At 48.5% G+C, this 19,411-nt stretch overlaps 1 protein-coding gene across 1 annotated transcript in view; it reads left to right on the top strand.

The window, feature by feature from the left end:
- Positions 1–16,659: 16,659 nt before the first annotated feature.
- The window catches only part of KREMEN2 (kringle containing transmembrane protein 2), a 36,872-nt gene continuing 34,120 nt past the window's right edge, over positions 16,660–19,411 (top strand). The window contains exon 1 of the mRNA XM_054994708.1: positions 16,660–16,749. Within this exon, the coding sequence (XP_054850683.1) occupies positions 16,683–16,749 (67 nt within the window). The 5' untranslated portion in view covers positions 16,660–16,682. The remainder of the gene's footprint in view (positions 16,750–19,411) is intronic.

Below are 19,411 nucleotides of genomic sequence, written 5' to 3'. Positions count from 1 at the left end.
ACCACCCCCGGGGATGTTTGTGTGTGACTGTGAGTGCGTGCCCAAAGGGCAAAGCCAATTGGGTTGCCACAACAGCTCCATCCACACATGGAAACAGAATGGCAAGGAGGCATGTGTAGGAGTGCGCCATTCAGAGGTATGACAGTGATGCAGTGCTTGTGCCTCTGGTGTGGAGTCACTGAACCAACACTCTTCTACAATGACACCAACATGGTGTGCAGACAGTGTATGTGGGAGGAATGGTTGTATGGCTGCTCTCTGCAGCCTGGCACCTACCAGTGGCGACTCAAATCACTGCAGTGAGCTTTAAGAGCCCCCCTGCAACAGAGCACCCCTCTGTGACTGGCCAGGGTCACCCCTGACTCATCCCCAAGGCATGCCTCGATCCATTTGAACGCATTCAGTGACATTCCCTTTTCTAGCCCCGATGCCAGGGGGAAAGGACAGAAATAGCCGGGCCTGGGAGACTATGGGAGCCAGGGAACAAAAGGCATCATGCCGGGAATTCCAGGCACCAGGCTTCAAACGGGGGCTGGATCAGGGCAGGCTACAACTTTGCCAGGTGCAGCTGGAGGCAGATCTGAACCGGGAGGGGCAGAGGAGATAAAACAAATCTGACTAGATTTGCTCAGAGGATTGTGTTACCCAGGCCAAGGGTGGGGGAACAGAAAGGGTAAAGAAGGAGAACCAGAGGGCTCCCCTAGGTACAGAAGCAGAAGAGACAGAGATTTGGGGTCCGAAACCTCCCTGGCCTTCTTGACTGAAACTCCTTATCAGAAGAAGAAAACATCAACTGAACAGAACCTCCAGTTTCAAGAGGCAGTGTTATCTCTGAATGCCAGTTTCTGTAGGGGAGGGGGCAACAGGACAAGGCGTGGGTTGCCATCCTTCTGGGGCATTTGGCTGGCCACTGTAGGAAATAGGAACCTGGGCTAGATGGGACTGATCCAGCAGCATTCTTCTTATGTTCAGTAATGCTCTAACTAGTGATGTTGACATCAAGGCAGTGTGTTCTCTGCCGATTGCTGATTTGTTGTATGATATGTCTGCAAAGTTCTCTTTATGGTTGAATGTGCTGTACTGTGTTAGGCTTCCCATTGGGGGGTCAAGACACTGCAACGCTGCCGTTCTTCCAGGCCTGCTGCCCTCAATAAGCCTCTGAGCAAGCTTTCTGTTTATGATCCTGAAATATTGCTTCATTATGGCATATGGAAAAAGAATAAACAGCATACTTGAACATCATTTTAATCATGGCTGATATATTTTCTGACCTTTCATGCCCAGTCTGCACCTGCCCTAATGCTCCCATCCCACCTTAATTACATTTTGAGTACCCGGGAGGTGAGGTGTCCTCTAGGGAGGGATGTAGCCTCTGGTGCATCAGTTCTGCAACCCATCAGGGACAAATTAAAACAAAGGGGATGTGGCATTGGGTGGGTGGGGAGTGGAGATTTTTGAGGCCGGCTCCTGCAGCTGGAAGCCAGATGAGGGCAAGGCCTGTCACACTGTCACTCTTTGATTTGCATCTTCCTTAATCTTTAATTAATGGACAGGAAGAGGCAGGAACTTCCACCCGCTCCACGCCTCACACTTGATTCCCTTCCTGGAACCACCTGCTTTGAAATCCTGCGTTGCGCACTTCCCCAGGGCAGTGTCCTGTGTTCCATATGGGACAGAGAGGTGGCTGGAAGGTTTGTTTGGAATTACTCCTTGCAAAACCTCAGGCTTTCAAACAGGGCCCCTATAGAAGCTGGCTTGCTGTGTGCCCACACCTGTTGGTGAACGGAACTGCTGGCTCTCTCTGCACCTCCTGCGAGGAACCACCAGGCAGGGGGGGATAAGCAGATCCTGGTTATGACCTTTATGTTGGCCACTAAAAGGCCCACATTTTCCAGCTATCCCAATGGGTATAATTTGTTGGCTTTCCTTTGGCAATGGGCCATGGGAATTGCCGGCTCATATCCTATAATTTGCTGTTCTGAGTGGGTCATGTATCTTTACAGTCACGTCTACTTGGAGACTACCAATTGCATGTAATGGGAGCATGCGCTACCTGCAATCTGCCGAAAACATGCAGTCATCATGTTGTGTGAACAGGGGCTAGATGTGTATTTACCATGTGCTGTATAGCCTGGATACTCATTAACAGGAACGCTGAAAAATCCAGTGGTCAGTTAACATATACCAAAGCTGTATGTGCATGGTCAATACATACACTACCCCTGTTCATACAATATGGAAACTGCATGTATTGGGAGGCTTGCAAGTAGCACACACTCCTTTTATCTGTGGCTCCAACTGCATCTATTTGTATAGCTGTACAAGCTGCATAATATTTTATTTGTTTGTTTGTTTGTTTATAGTCTTGCTTTTCTTACTGAGACTCAAGGCAGATTCCACAGAAAAGTTCGATACAATCACCAGCTGGGGCTTCCAGTACAAAATACAATAGGGTGTAGACTGCAGAAATCTGAAAGCAAGCAGAAATCTGATACAGAGCTGAAACAATGGCTGTTTCCGCACAGCTTACCTTGCTGTGGAAAATAGTGAAATCTCACGCAAAATCAGGCGAGAAGACGCTGTTATCACATCTTCTTGTGTGATAACAGCGTCTTCTCGCGTGATAACAGCGTCTTCTCGCGAGATTCTGCGCGAGATTTCGCTATTTTCCACAACAAGGTAAACTGTGTGGAAATGGCCAATGCTGAAATAAAATATCAGCAATTTGACAACATAATAAATAACAGTAACAGACAGTGCATTTATTTATTTTATTTTACTTACTTTTTTTACATAATTTATAGTCTGCCATTCCCTCCAAAGGAGACCCAAAGACACTTACAAGGTCAGTCCATTATTTAAATCCATTATTATTATTATTATTATTATTATTATTATTATTATTATTAAAGTCAGTTCTGGCTGCTCACTTAGATGGCTTTAAAAGGGGATGAGACAAATTTGTGGAGGATAGATCTATCAAGGGCTATCATGGTTCTATGCTAAATGGAACCTCCATGTACAGACACAGTATACCTTTGAGTAATGGGGTTACCACCACACCACGTACTACTTGTGAGCTTCCAGAGGCACCTACCTGATAACCGCCAGAAACAGAATGCTGGACCAGATGAATCCTTGGTCTGATCCAGAGTGACATTCTTACCGCTGGCCCCCAGAGCCGCTGAAATTAAAAGGCCGCCTGGTTCACCCATGTAGGAGAATGATGGAGCCGTGAAGTGGTAGAGCAGATTGTGCAATATTTAGAAGTCCAATTCATGTTTTATTTTATAGCCAAAGTACAAGAATCTGGAGGAATTCCAGACCACATTTTATTTGGGGCGCAGGATAAGCCAGCTAGGGAAACAGTGAGGAAGGATTCTGTGAGGCCTTTTTTTGTAGACTGTGAATAAAGTTATACCATGTTCACTTAAGAAGACCCAGTGCATCTTCCTGAGTGATCGCAGCATCTTACAGACTACTGCTTCGGACCGCATGAACCAGATTACAACTTCTAAGGTTCCTTTGCACAGAACGCCCTGTGCAAATAGAAAACTAGCTCCTCAAGCAGCCCAGGTTCCTGGTAAGGAATTGGCGGCCCATGAGCAACATCAGGCTTTCCAATGATTCTTACTTATCCTATCTCTTGCTTCTGCCTTTCCTTTGGCTAAAAGATGCCTTTCAACCCTCAGCCAATCTTCACGAAGGCCGATTTCCTTCTGCAGTAGTTCCCGCCCCTCCCCTTCACACAGGCCCTTGGTGTGGCTGGGCAGGGTACCAATCTGGGGCTCCTAACCTCAGCCCGCTATAAGTATCCTGGAGCCAGCAATGAATTGAAGGAAGAATGTGGTTTGGCAGCCTGCCCTTGCTCTGTCCTAAACAGGCTTGCTAGTGAACTCAGATTGCCCACCACGGCTGCATGTGGCTTGGGGGTGATGTGAAATTCCTTGAGTGTTGAGGCCTGGGGCAAAAGTGAACCGCCTTGCAGAGAGCAGAGACATTTAAGATGCAAAACCCGGCTTGCCCAGAACGAGTCTTGCTTGAGGGTTCCTTGCTAATGAAAGAAAAACAATCCTGGGTAACCGGAGCGGACTCTTCAGTGGTTTGTCAAAGCCTTTGAAAACCTTTGCCCAATCCTGCCTACAGAAGTCCCCCTCCCTTCTATCACCCCACAAATGCTGGAATGGACACAAAGGAAAGAGCGCACTGGCCACAGGGCTGTGAGAATCTCATGATGCTGCATATGTCCCTCAGCAGCAGAAAAATGAAATCCTGCCCGCAAGTCATAGCTGACCTATGGCAATCCTGTTGGTTTGCTATTGCCTGCCTCTGCAACCCTGGTCTTCACTGGAGGTCTCCCATTCAATTACTAACCAAGGCCGACCCTGCTTAGCTTCTGAGATCTGATGACATCAGGCTCTCCTGGGCTATCCAAGTCAGGGCCAGCAGCAGAAAGGGGTACAGAACATGGCATCCTCAGGATCTTGCATTCTGGCTTTTTTTGAAAAACAAGTTTCTAGTCCCCAGAGCTGCAACAGTCAGCTTGGAAGAGTGTTAGCAATGCTTGGTGATCTCAGAATGCAAAGGAGTGTCTTTCTCTCACCACAGAATAAACCCAGCCAGTCCCTTTCTTTGAGATTAAAGGAAAGGTCTGTAGGCCAGGGCAGGGCTTAGAGCAACCCTTGTATGTGGGTGTTGGGAGGAAGATTATATTCTGTGACTTGGTTTGTTTCTTGAGTGTATGTTTGACTTGGCAAGAGGGCCTGTGAGGTATAATGGTTAGAGCTCTTGACTAGTATTGGAAAGATCTGGATTCAAATTTCCACTCCGCCATGAAGCTCTTTGGGGGATTTGGGGCCAATTCTGTCTAACCTGACTTGTGGGTCTGTTGTTCAAATGTTCAATCAAATGGAGGAGGGGAGAGAATCATGTATACTGCCTAGCAGGGCTTTTTTTCTAGGAATTCAGTGGTGGAACTCAGGACCACACAATGACGTCACTTTGGGTCAGCTGGAACAAAGGGGGGTTAAAGTTTAAGTCGTCCACAGCGAAAATGTGACCATTTTCAAGAGGTGCCGGAACTCCGTTCCACCACGTTCCAGCTGAAAAAAAGCCCTGCTGCCTAGACCTCTTTAGAGAGAGAGCAGGAGAAAAATGTACTAAATAAATAAATAATCAATTAATAAAGCTGGTCTAAACTCTTTTCAAAATGGGTTACTGAATCCCTTGGCCAGTAGATTCAGAAACTGTCCATTGTCTAACCATTTTTGGTTGGAATGTGTGGAACTGGCAATTTAGTGATCAGCCAGGAACTCGTCTAGGAACTAGACACGTTCTAGGAATATAGGTCTATTGGTGGCTGTTCTCAGTGATGACTGAATGGAACCTCCATATTCCGAGGCAGCGTATCTCCGCCTATCAGTCGCTGGGGCAGTCAAGGGCCATCACCCTTGTATATTTATACTATGCTTTTCTTTACAATGGGGACCCAAAGGGAAGTACCGTATTATCCTCCCTTCATTTTTGTCTTTTCACCTCCAGGTATTTTTTGGTTTAGCTAATAGCTTCTGAGATCTGACAAGATCAGGCTTACCTGAACGATCAATCCAGGTCAGGGAGATTTCCCATGGTATTTCATGGATTGTATTCTTGGCTTTGGGGGGGTTTACTTCTGGATTGACATGGCTGTAAATAACTGGTCACTTTCTCCAAGGCTTGGCCCACTGTCTGCAATATAGGAATACTAAGTAAGGCCTACTTTACAGGGCTGTTGGAAGGATTACAAGAAGGTAACAGAACTTTTCAGACAACACAGCCGTGCAGGCCAAAGGTCTGCCAAGCACACACAGATCCTCTCAATATGCACAATCACCATATTATGTGAAGAGGAGTAAAAACACTGGGTGTACACTGACCACTGGGTGTTACAGGGTTCACATTCACACATACTATGGCTGTATGCACATGATAAATATGCACATTGCCCCTTTTCACACATCATCGTGACAACACATATCGGGAGGATCATGGTGCATTTGAGCCCCAACATTTGCTCAGTGCATTTGAGCCCCAACACCTCTCTTTTTAGACCAGCCACTGGGCAAAACTCCACATGGAGTCAGGTGCCTGCCCACAGCATTTATCTGGGTGGCAATCATCAGGGGCCTGGCCCCTCCGGTATATTCTAGGCCCATCCCTTCCTTCTTTTTTAAAAAAGAAAAGTCTCACAGCTTCTGTTCATGTGAAGATATAAGGGAGAAACTACAGAAGGTTTATTATTACCCTGATTACTCACAAAGAAAAAAAACCCTGCTTTCTTGCTCTGGAAGTCCTGTGACTTTTCCATCCTTGGCCTGTTTGATTGGATCCAGCACTGCAAGAAGGAAGCCTTGCTTTTTGAAAGGGCCATCTAATTGAAATGTTTTATTACTGTTTAATGCATGATTTAAAGCATTAAATGGTACTTAGATTGGATTTTTGCACTGATTCATCCGAGTCCTGTGTACCCTTTCATGGGTACAAGTCTGACTGCAACTTCTGTCCTCTTCAGTGGCATATGTACCCTGAAACAGTTGCTTTAGGTAGCAGATTTCAAGAACAATCCTAAGAGCATCTGCTCAGAAGTCAATTCCATTTATTCAGTGGTGCTCACTCCCAGGAAAGTTTCCTCATGAACTATTGCCCATCAACTTCATTGGGTGCCCTGAAGTTCTAGTATTATAGGAGAGGCTGACAAAGCTCTGTCTGTTTTCTCCACCCTATGCATAGCTTTATAAACCTCTATTGTATCTCCCCTTAGCCATCAGAGTGCTATTAAAAGGACTGCCCAAATGTCTATTAAGATCCTGTTGTGAGAGTTCTTCAAATGCTTCAACCCAATGTGAAACCACTATGTTCAGAGGCAGTATACCTCTTATTTCCAGATACTGGGGGCCAACAACAAGATATGGCTGCTTTGATCATGATTTGAGGAGTGTCTGATTGGCTACTTTTGGTGTTGGAACTAGGTGAGACTTTGATTGGATCGAGCACTGCAATTTTTGTACACATACACAAAGAGCATCGAAGTTGCATGGAGAACTGGTGTGCTGTAAAGTGTCAGAGTAGGATCTAGGAGACCTCGTGAGAATCCCATTCTGCTGGGGAGATTCATTAGGTTGCCTTGAAACAGTCACTCTCTCTCAGCCTAACCCACCTCACAGGGTTGTGAAGATAAACTAAGTATTATGAATCTAATTTATAAATTTTTAAAATATTTTAACTATTTTCTTTCTAATATATTAAAGTGCAAAGTGCTAACAACGTGCAATAAATACATATAAACAATACATTCATATACTTAATAATCAAGCCACTCCATAACAAAAATAAATAGTAATAAATAGCTATTGAAATGTTCATAAATAGCTATTAAAATATTCAGTCACAGTCCAACTGGTGAAAAATCAATAAGCTGATAAATATCCATTTTTTCTTTTGTGGGTAGTAACTCCTGTTGTAAGAAACTTACAACCCTGTGGCAGGCGACCTTCACAATCCACTGTAAATCATTGTTCCGTCAGCCTGAACCGACTTGGTGACAAGCTATTGTACTGTATGTGACCTTTAATTTAACAGTAAAGTCTACGAAGAAGTGTGGACGCAAAATGGGAACTTGGAAATATGCTGGCAAAGCCCGTCGACTTTCTGATACATCTGGCTTCGGTGCTTTCCTGATTTATAAATAGCTATTTTAATTGCTATTTATGAACATTTTAATTGCTATTTATTACTATTTATTTATTTTTGTTATGAAGTGGCGTGATTATTAAGTATATGAATATATTGTTTATATGTATTTATTGCACATTGTTAGCACTTTGTACTTTAATATATTAGAAATAAAATAGTTAAAATATTTTTAAAAATTATAAATTAGATTCATAATACTTAGAGGATTTTGTCTTTTCACCTCCGAATATTTTTTGGTTTAGCCTGGTGGAGCCTACCTAGGTTAAGATCTCAGAAGCTAAGCAGGGTCAGACTTGGTTAGTAATTGCATGGGAGACCTCCAAGGAAGACCAGGGAGACAGAAGAAGGCAATGGCAGGCCCCCTCTGTTAGTCTCTTGCATTGAAACCCCCAACAGGAGGTTGCTATAAGCCAGCTATGACTTGATGGCACTTTCTACCACCAATGCCTTTTATGAGGATCAACCCAACAGCATGTAACTGGCCTGTCTGCTTAATGATCTCACGACAGAGGCAACATTCAAAAAGGGTTTCAGGTAGGTAGTAAAACAGCATGATTTGAGTCCAGTGGCACTTCAGAAACCTACAAGGTTTTCAGATTATAAATTTTTGAGAGTCAGAGCTCCCTTCTTCAGATTGTTCTAAAGAATGCTGCCCCTTCATTTCTGAAGAAGGGAGCTTTGACTCTTGAAAGCTATAACCTGAAAATCTTGTAAGGTGCCACTGGACTCAAATCCTGCCATTTGAAAAGGAGACCTTAGGGACCACAGCTCCTTCTTGTAACTGCTATGCCCCATGGCTCCATGTGCACCCCTCTGTATGTGCGAATGCGCCTGTTACTGTGACTGGTTGCTTGCCGTGCTACTCGCAGGAATGTAAGTAAATGTGTGGTTGTTGTGAAGTTTTGGAGTTTCGCCTGGAGGATCTGAAAGTTGGTTGTGTGTCAAGACTGGGATTCTTCTCTGCTTCAGTGTTCACAGCAGCTTTATTGTCAGCGTGATTGATGTGCCAATGATCTCTTGCCTTCTGATCCCCCTCCCCAACACACAAGGCTACTGCAGCTAACACCTGGGGCCACTCCCCCCATCCCCAAACCCCTGGGGGAGATTCCAAGGCCCTTCAAAGGGGCAGGTTCCTGCAGGCCCCAAATCCCAGCTGGTTTCTGCTCCCTGGGTGGAAACCCCCTCAGCGAGCATCCCAGGCTGCCAAGAGACACCACAAACAAACCACATCACACCTAATCCCCCCCTTGATCCCCAAGAATCAGCTTCCCCCTCCCCCCTTTCATGGCTTTGAACCTGAAGGAAAAGGAATAGATGAAAGAAGGACTGGTTTGGGGTGTGTGTGTGTTGATCTATTCTGCAATCAACCCAAACAACTCCCTTCTTACTCCCTCCTTCTGCCCACCCCCCATCCACAGATTCCTTAATCTTGCCACCCACCTCTGCAAAAGTGGCTCAGTTCCAACTAATGGGACCACTGCCATCCGTCAGTAAACCCCTCACACTGACACCCTCATTTACAATAATGCCCCTTAATCCCCACCAGCGCCTCCTTCCATCCCACCTGCCTCCCCCCCCGCCCCGCTTCATCATTTGGTTTCTGAAGGCTGATCAGCCCACATAAGTGTTGGCAAACTTCAAGAAGAATCACCCAGACTGTGGCCAGGTGCCCTCTGGGTTCAAGAGGCATTATCCCACTGAGTGCTAATCCCCAGGCAATCAATCGGCCGAAAACACAGCACCATTAAGCACACTTCAAGTTAAAGATTACTTTAGGCCTATTTCTCACTCACCTAAGTCTGGGCTATACCAGTGCACTGAGGACTCCTATAATGGATTGGTCCTCTGTACAAAAACAACCCCTGCACACAGAAAACAAGCAAGTCAGGGAGAAAGCTAGACTATAACATTTTGCTGACATCTAGTTTTCCATGAGGAATTTTTTCCCCTCAGCCTACAAGCTGAAGCCTCTCTGAGACCATATACTGAAGCACTATAGTGTAGAATTGGGCTCAGTGTCACAGTAACCCTGTGAGGTAGGTTACATAGGGTTGCCAACCTCCAGGTAGTGTCTGGAGATCTCCCAGAATTACAACTGATCTCCAGGCCATAGAGACCAGTTCCCCTGGAAGAAATGGCTGCTTCAGAGGATGGACTTTATGGCACTATACCCCTGCTGAGGTCCCTCCCCTCCCCAAGCCCTCCTTTCTCCAGGATCCACCCCCTAAATATCCAGAAATTTCCTAACATGGAGCTGGCAAACTTAGATAGGTAACATAAGAGACTGTGATTTTCCCTTTGCGGATGAGCAAGGATATGAATCTGGTTTTCATTAGGTGATGATGATACAGTATTGACAAGCGGGGGCCATGGGGTGTCATGGGAAGGGGCAACCATTTGAAAACCTCATCCTTCATCCCAGGGCTTTTTTCTGGGAAAAGAGGTGGTGGAACTCAGTGGGTTGCCCTCAGAGAAAATGGTCACATGGCTGGTGGTCCCACCCCCTGATCTCCAGACAGAGGGGAGCTGAGATTGCCCTAAACTCCCCTCTGTCTGGAGATCAGGGGGCAGGGCCACCAGCCATGTGACCATTTTCAAGAGGTTCCGGAACTCCATTCCCCTGTGTTCCCCCTGAAAAAAAGCCCTGCTTCATCCTTTACCCTTCTCTAAACTCTCATGAGGCTTGAACAGACTGACCTCAGTGTTGTGTAGTGGTTAGAGCGTCTGACTAGCATCTGGGAGACCCAGGTTTGAATCTCCACTCTGCTGTAGAAGATCACTGGGTGACCTTGGGCCAGTCACACTCTCTCAGCCTAAGCTACCTCACAGGGTTCTTGTGAGGATAAAACGGAGAAGAGAATGATGAAAGCCACTTTGAGTGCCCATTGGGGAGAAAGCGGGGTATAAATGGCATAAATAAATAAATGTAACTTTAAAAATTCTCCTCCTACTCTCTTTCCACACCTTAAATCAATTCTCAGCTGTCCTCAACATTCCATCCTTGCTGGGGCATCTCAGTACTTATCAAGTCATTTTGGCCTCCCCCTCACCTTTGGGTTAATTTACAATTACGTTTTCCTTCCTGCTCCTTCTCAGAGCCGAGGGGACTGTGGTATCTTCTGGGCATGGAGCAAAGGTCACTCTGTGTGTGTGAGAGTGAGAGTGAGAGTGAGAGTGAGAGTGAGAGTGAGAGAGAGAGGAGGGATAGTTGTGAACTTCCTGCATTGTGCACGGGGTTGGACTAGATGACCCTGGAGGTCCCTTCCAGCCCTATGATTCTGTGATGCCTACCTTGCTTGTGGGTGGTCCAGTGCTGCTGTTTTTATCACCTGGCTGGGTTCTGGCCACTTTAGTATGAGACAGGGTGAGGATCCAGCAACTGTTCCAAGCACAACATTTTAGTACCTTGTGAAAGTGATGCTTTCAAGCAGCATTTTGGACCCTGGAGGACTTCTGAAAGGTCAGCAAGGGGGGTTGACAGTTAGGGTGCTGTCCACTGCAGAACACGACAGTGGTGGTTGGGCAGAAATGCTTGGGGAAGCAGGTCAGAATAGCCTTTATGGTCCCTCCCACTGTTGTAAGCAGGGTTTTTTTTCTGCGGGAATGCAGTGGAACGGAGTTCTGGCACCGCTTGAAAATGGTCACATGGCTGGTGTCCCCACACTCTGATCTCGAGACAGAGGGAAGTTTAACTCCCTAAACTCCTCTCTGTCTCGAGATCAGGGGGCAGGGCCACCAGCCATGTGAACATTTTCGTCGAGGACGATTTAAACTTTTAAAAACTCTCCCCTTGTTCCAGCTGACCCAAAGGGACGTCATTGTGCAGTCCTGAGTTCCACCACTGAGTTCCACCACCACTTATCCCATAAAAAAGCCCTGGTTGTAAGCAGAGGCAGAGTGATAAATGCCAAGGTGTCCGCTATGACCTCCGTCCTCTTGCAGATGCCCCAGGTCTTGTGGGGGGATGAAGGCATCCATGGAGCATGCACGGCTTCCCGCGTACACTTTGAAAAGGGCTAATTCCTTGCCCAGAACATATTTATGTATCACTGTTTAATAATACATAGCAACAAAATAAGTTAGCATGCTAGTGGCAAATTACTTTATAAATAAAAAAATCAAACTTTTCACAAACAAGGATTTTTGTCTTCACCTGTAACAAAAAATGAATAAGTTTGGGGGGGGGGGTCCACAAAAATTTTAAAAATCAAAATGGGCCTCGTTAGGTTGATTATGTTTCATTGCAGCTGCTATCGGAATGAAGCTGGTGGTCAGGACTCACAACTGGGATGCTGCTTGGCCTTTGCTGGCCCACACCAACAACTTTATCCCCATACATATTATGGGGGAAATGAAGATCTTGGCTCGTTTGTTGATATCAGCAAAACCAAAATGGGCTTCTCTACGGGAACCCTCCAGTTTGCCAATGCAAATAGCTTGGCAGAAAGAAACCTGGGCTGTCACCTTGCTAGGAGAATTATTACCGAAGACCAAAGAAGAAGACTGTATCCACATGGAGAGGATTTGCATGTGCATTGCCACTGTGAATGCAGAAGCATGTGCATTGGCAATGGAACTCCCACGTGGGGTTTGTGCGCAAGCTTTCCTCCATCGGTCGTCATTTTCTGCGTATTTTCTATGGCCTGGAGATCTCCAGCCACCACCTGGAGGCTGGCAAACCTAAACAGGGAGGTGAGCACAACCACCAAATGTCTACCACAGGAGGTGGAACCAACTGCAAAATGTCAGGGAACGAGGTTACATGTAACTAGGGTTGCTGACCACCAAGTGGGGCCTGGAGACCTCCTGGAATTACAACTGACCTCCAGGCTTCAGAGATTAGTTCTCCTAGAGAAAATGGCTGCTTTGGGAGGTGGGCTCTATGACATTATACCTGATGAGTTCATTCCCCTCCCTAAAGTCCACCTTCCCAAGGCTCAACCCCACCAAATCTTCATGAATTCAAAGTTGTCAATTCAACACTTGAATAGTACTCTTTCATGTTTCAGGAAGAAGCTCTGCTTAACAGAATGCCTTTTAAACGAAACATATTGTTTTAAAATACTTCCTTGCTTTCACACCGTTCACCTTCAGTCACACAGTGAAGATCCTTCTGATGCGGTGGCAGCTGCTGCCAAAGCAACATTTTAAAAAATTTGTGCTGCCAATCAGATTGCCAATGGCCAATCAGAAGCCCTGTTGTGCAAGAGCCCCATCTGCCCCACCCCCTTTCTTAAAACATTTTGCAGGCACCAGGAAAGGTGTTGGTGGGTGCAATGGCACCCACAGGGAACCCTGCACTAATGTGTTACAGTGCTATAGCAATTACATGGTGGTGGAGAGTGCCCTGAAGTCATAGCTGACTTATGCTGCGCCCTGGTGGGGTTTTCATGGCAAGAGATTAACAGAAGTGGTTTGCCATCGCCTGCCTCTGCAACTCCGGTCTTCATTGGAGGTCTCCCATCCACTTACTAACCAAGGCCAACCCTGCTTAGTGTTTGAGATCTGACGAGATCGGGCTCACCTGGGCTATCCAGGTCAAGGCTTAGCAATTACATACTTTTTTTAAAAAGGTTTTTTCAAAAAGCCATCTCATGGCACAGCAGGAAAAATGGCAGCTACAAGGATTTGAAAGATGGAAAATGTTACTAATGTGGGCATCACCTTGGAAAATGTGCACCTTCTTGTCCACACAGCATGCTAATGTGCTTGGACTGCACTGTTCCCCCCCAAATCATAGCAAAACAGGTTTGGGAAAGAGCACAGAGCTACTGGAGCACAGTTAGAGCACAACATTGTGTGGATGCTCTCCCTCCCCCCAAAGCATGCTTCGACTTGGAGGTGAAAGCAAAGGAAATCCCTTGTGTGGAAGCAGCTGGTGTAACCAGATTCCCCATTCTGCAATGCAGGACTCACAGTTAATTTTCTCTTGGCATACACCTATTTACATCCTTCTTAAAATGTCTGCGGAAATATGAAGGTGCTACGATCCATTTTAAGCAGTCTGTGACCCACTTGCAGATTCCGACCCATCAGCTGAAGTTTTTAGGAACTCAGCCAGAGAATTTGCAGTAGCCTTATAAAATTTGCAAGACCTAGGATAATATCATGGTTAGAGTGCCAGCGTAGAAATGGGGAAATCTAGCTAGAAAGCCTACTCAGCTATAAAATTCACTGGGTGACCTAGGACCGGCTGCTCTCTTTCTCTGCCTAGCCTACCTCACAGGGCTGTTGTGAGAGTAATATGGAGGGGGCTTCTTGGAGGAAAGACATGATACAAATGTATGAGGGGAAAAATAATGATAGATGAAAACTGTCAGGATTCTCTGGGGAAAGCCTCAAACTTGTTTGAAACTGGTTTAAATTTTGTAGTGTCAACGTTCCGGGAACCACACTAGATATTAATTAGATAAGATGTGAAGATAGCATCCTTAGAAGACGACAAGACACACTCATCCCCATAATCTCTTTTTAGCTCCAGGACTTGACTCTGGGAAGTGGAAACAAGGAACAAAAAAGTGACCTTTGAACATGGACAGAGTGAATGTCCCTGCAAATGTGCCATCAGGGCCTGGCCTGGCACATGCTCAGTTTTCAGCTACTGCTGCTGGTTTCTGAGCATCAGTGTGCGTTTTTTAAAAAAAAATAGCAGCCACAGGCCACTGTCTTTTAAACACTCAGTGGGGGTCCTTTGGATTAATTACTCTGGAATAAACCAGGGACCATATCCTTGCTGAATTGCTAGCTGCTGCAAGGATTCTAGTTTCGAGATCACCACTGAGTGTTGCAGGCTGCTCTTGTTCTTAGGTTCTTTCAGTAGAGGAGGAGGAAGAAGGAGTCAAAGTGGCCATCTTAGAGTCGCCAACCTCCAGGTGGGGCCTGGAGATCTCCCAGAATTAAAACTGATCTCCAGGCGACAGAGATCAGTTCCCCTGGAGAGACTGGCTGCTTTGGTGGGTGGAATATGCCCTTGTATCTTGCTGAGGTCGTTCCTCTCCCAAACCCCAAGCTCCCCAAGGCTCCAACCCCAAATCCCCAGGAATTTTCTAACCTGGAGCTGTCAACGCTAAAAGCTTGATCGGTCAGTGCTTAATTTAAAAAAAAAAAAAAGAAGGGAAACGGCTTGGATTTCTGATTTTCCCCGCCTTTCCGGGAAGCTCTTCCCACTCAACGGCACATGCGCTGGGCACTTCCTGGGCACTTGGGGCGAAGAGAGCAAATGGGCCAGGCGAGACGCCCCCCTCCCCCCGCCCCCCGCAGAGCTGAGCCTCGCTGGCATCGGAAACCGAACCCTGGGCAAAAAGCCTGGTTAATACGTCTTAATATTGGGGAAAGTCCTGGGGTGGAGTGTGGGGGCAAACCAAACTCTTCCCTCTTGGGCGCAAACCAAACTCTTCCCTCTTGGTTGCCAGCGCACCCCGGCGAGGCACTCTGCACGTGTTCAGAGGCACTCGCGGCTCCCGCGGCTCCCGCCTCCTGAAAAGGGTGTGTGTGTGTGTGTGTGTGTGGGGGGGGGCTTGGCCCCAAGGCGACCCCTTCTCCCCCCCACCCCCGCCCGGCTTTCTTCCCGCTCCCTGCCGCCTCCTCGACTCCCCCCTCCCGCCCCGTCTCGGATTTCAAGGCCGGGCGCAGAGATGAGAGCGAGCGAGCGCGGCGCCCGCGGAGGAGCCGCCGCTGCCTCCCTCGGCCCTCCCCTTCGGGATGGGACGTCCCAGGGGCGGCCGCCGGTCGGGGCGGGGAGATCTGCTGGGAGCGGGGTGGGGATGGCGGGGGAGCCGCCTTCCCTTCTGCCTTCGGCTGCCAGGGGAGCGAGCGGCGGGGGGACGCGGAGCAGAGCCGAGCCGAGCGCGGCAGAGGCGGCAGCAGCCCGGGCGAGGAGCGGCCGCATCCCGTGAGAGCCGAGGCGGGGGAGCCCGGGCCCTCCGACGGGGCTGCCGCAGGTGGAGCTCGGGGCCGGAGTCGGAGGGGCGGCCGGGAGGGCATCCGATCTCTCCCCCCTTTCCCTCCAGGCCAGCCGAGCGCCTCGCCTGCCCGCCGACGGCTCCCCTCGGGGTCCGCTCTGCCTGCGGATTGGGGCTCTCCTCCTCTGAGCACCGCAGCCTCGCAGGCGCCGAAATCCCGTTGGGGATGGAAGAAGCCCACCTGGTCCCACCTGGCCAGGACAAGAACTGAGCCCTTCCGAGGAGACTCCTGCTCCGAAGAGACTCCGGATTCACACGAGCAGAGCACGGGCGTGGGAGGGGGACGCAGACGAGGGAGAGAGTGGGGGTGGAGGAGGACAACTGCAAGCATCGCTTCTGGCCAGAGATCGACTGCGTTCGGGATCTGTTGGGGAGGAATCCGAAGACAGGAAGGACGAGACCCCCTCAGCTACATGGCTGGATCCTCAGAGCCCTCGGGGAGATGATCTTCCCTGCACAGAACCCATCGGGTTCGAGATCGGGCAGGCAGCTCGGAATGCGGCGGACTCAGGAGGGGACCCTCCAAGATCACTCCGTCTGACGGGAGGGGAACGTGTCTTTGGTTCCCATGCGTTTGAGCCAGCTGGTCACTCGGGCCAGGAGAGGAATCCCTTGCCGCTAGCCTTGGGGATCCCCAGACGAGGGGGGCAGGGACATGTGATCCCCGACCAGATCAAGGCTCCTCGAGGACAGCAACTGAAAAACAAGTCAGGCGGATTCCACTTGCCCCTGCCCGCCATGGCTGGAGACTCTCTCAGCTAAACAACCCCCAAAGTAGGAATCCTGTAGAGCTGCTGGGATTGCCCGCTTCTCTGAGCTTCCTAGTGCCAAGCAATCTCCCAGGATCCCAGATTGGCTGGCACTTTGACAGAAGAGACCCACTCCCCACCCCCACCCACTGCAGCCCCAGCTGGGACCCTGGCTGTGCCAGCGCCATCAAGTGGTGGGGCAGCCTCAGTGCCCAGGGCAAAGGGGTGACTCTGTCCAGAGATGCCCTGGGTGGTCTTTGGCTTCCTGCTGCTTCTGCTTCGAGGGTCACGGGCTCTCCAGAGGGCAGGTGAGTGACTGGGTCAGGGCAGGAAAGGGAAACTGGGTACAGAAGAGGGAAGAAGTTGCAGTGTACTGAGGGGCAGGACTCCTGGGTTCTTTTACTAACCTGGAAGGGGGGAACCAACCACACTCCTGAGTCCACAGGTCTAGGGGGGGGGGCAGAACTCCTGGCTTTTCCATTTGTGGTGTATGTCTGTCTCTCCCTGTCCATAAGTGTGTGTAAGAATGTTAGAGAGCTTTCCAAAAGGGCAGTGAGGGTTTTTTTGAGGGGGGGGGGTGCTCTCAAGCTCAAGGGCATGACTACCCATGTGCAGAGCTGCTTGGATAGCGGGAGAGTGGGGTGGTGTTTTTTGGCATCAGGCCCTTTCCTCTCCTGGCCTGGCAGGACCCCTGCTGCCTCCCCGCCTCAGCTTGGCCCGATGAGCCCCCCAGCCTCTTCTGTGGCCACCTGTCCCTTGCCGACGGCAGACAGACGGAGCCCTGCTGATTTCACACTCGGCCCCAGGACAGCTGCTGGACCCCAGTCAACAGTCTCTGGAAGGAGGGAGCCTGTCGCCCCCCCCCCCCCCCGTCTGCCTTCACCCACACTTTCGTGGCCAGACGGCCTGTGCCTCTCTCCAGACTGCTTTGGCTGCTATCCAGGATACCTGTCAGATGGGAATCCCAAGTGCTAGAACTGGCTGAACAAGGTTGGGCAGGGTTATAATTGAGGAGGATGCCGTCCACAGTGGTGCTGACGGCAGGGGCGGGGAAGAGAATTTCCCCGCCAGTGCGAGATGCTCCCCCCCCCACAGAGGGGACCTACCGGAGGGGGTGGCCTTTGGGCACTTCCCCTGTCAGCTTGGAAAGTGATCCCAAGGTTTAAGTGACATTGTGTGGGAGAGCGAGTCAGCTCTTCCGGCATCGTCTTCAGTAGCATCCTAAAGAATGTGTGGGTTCTTTCCAGGGAGTGGGTTAGAGCAGGGAATAAATTCTAGTTATTCTCTCCCCCACATTGACTTTACCACTTTGCAGCTGGCCAGTGTGTGAAACAGGATGCTGGACTAGATAGATCACTGGTCAGATTCAGCTGGTACCTCTTCTGTGCTAACAGCAATGCAAGCAGGATGAATTTCTTTAAAGAGAGTAGATAGAGAGGTGCGGGGACTCTAGTCCCGAAGTCACAGCTTTGCATTTTGGAAAGTCTCCTTTCTGCTCCCAAACTGGTGGGGTGGTTCAGGACTGGGTCTACTGCCAGGAGGGAGGAAGCCTTGAAAAAGACTATTGGCATATGTTCAGAAGCTCTTTTTTTATAACTGCTGCACACTTTCCAGAGCTAAAGCCCTGATGCTGAAAACAGGTTTTGAAGCTAGACCCAGACACCAAGAAACAAATGGAGACGGAAGTTCCAGGTTGGTCCAAAGAAAAATCCACAGACAAAATCAATGTAACGCCCTTTCTTAAGCCCTGCCAATAGGACACAAGCTTTTGCATTCTCCAGAATTCCTCCAAAATTCCTCCTAGGGAAAAGCAAAGGGACTGAGCAGGTGTCTGCTTCCCTTCCTTTCACACAGCACTTTTTGAATTGCCCTCTTCCACTTCTGAAATTGTGTTACCAATAGCCCCCACCCCAATGCCACATCACTCATCTTTTTCACAGGTGGATGTGCAAAGCGTCTGGCACCTGCCACTGCATGCAAAGATCTGTGGATAGGGGGTATTTATACCAGTAGCAGAAGGGGGAAATGACAGCTCTGACCCGCCCCCCACCCATAAAACCGCAGGTAACAGGAAACTACCACTAGAACAAAGGAACGTGTCTTCTTGAATTGCCCACTGCCCAACCATACTGGGTGAGAGAGAGCCAATATCTGACAACAACAACCCCCCCCCCCCTCCATTCAATGAAGATCTTCCATTATGGTAATGTACTGCAGCCGGGTCAGTCAGTCCCCTTTATTATATGATCAAAAGTTCTCTTTCAGAGGTTACAAAGTACAGCCATTATCAAAGTTTGAACAAATACTGTTCAAACAACTTCATCATCCAGCATCTTGCTTCTTTTACAGACCATGCCATCCTAAGTAGAGTTACGTCCTTCTAAGTCCACTGAAGTCAGTGGGCTTAGAAAGGGTATAACTTTGCTTAGGATGGCATTGTGAACCTATTGCTGGACAAGTCTGGTATACTGGCCAAAAGGGAGGCAGATATTTTCTACCTAATCCACTCAGGTCTTGGGAGGTAGGAGGAGGAGGCCTTCACTTGCTCCAGGAACTTCTCCTTTCCTAGAAAGCCCCCACATTTGGAGAAACATTGTTTAAACAGCTGGATGCAAAGCTGAAATCTAGCAGGTAATGCTTTTCCTGACATGCAAATATTAGTGGATGGCAAAAAAAATATTCAACGACTGAATTTCTTCTTATTTATGAAAATCTAGTGGAAAGGGAGTTAGCAAGTCTAGATGCTACAGAGCGCAATATCCAGTTTCCTCTTGGTCCTCTTACCCATAACCAGCCACAGTTTCTATGCCTGTTTCAACACTGGCAAGGCATCAGAGGGCGCTGTGCTTCAGAGAGCAGTTCCGTCTGTATTTTCCTTCTCTGATCCTTATCCTCCCAGGGTACCCCCTTCTTTTCTTGCAGTGATGGTTTTTAACTCTGTTTTGGAGTGCTTACCTATATCAGCTTGAT

Source organism: Eublepharis macularius, chromosome 12 (assembly GCF_028583425.1).
Source record: "Eublepharis macularius isolate TG4126 chromosome 12, MPM_Emac_v1.0, whole genome shotgun sequence".
In the NCBI taxonomy this organism is placed as follows: Eukaryota; Metazoa; Chordata; class Lepidosauria; order Squamata; family Eublepharidae; genus Eublepharis; species Eublepharis macularius.
The sequence above is the reverse complement of the archived record's forward strand: the minus strand, read 5'-3'. Positions and strand labels throughout refer to the sequence as shown.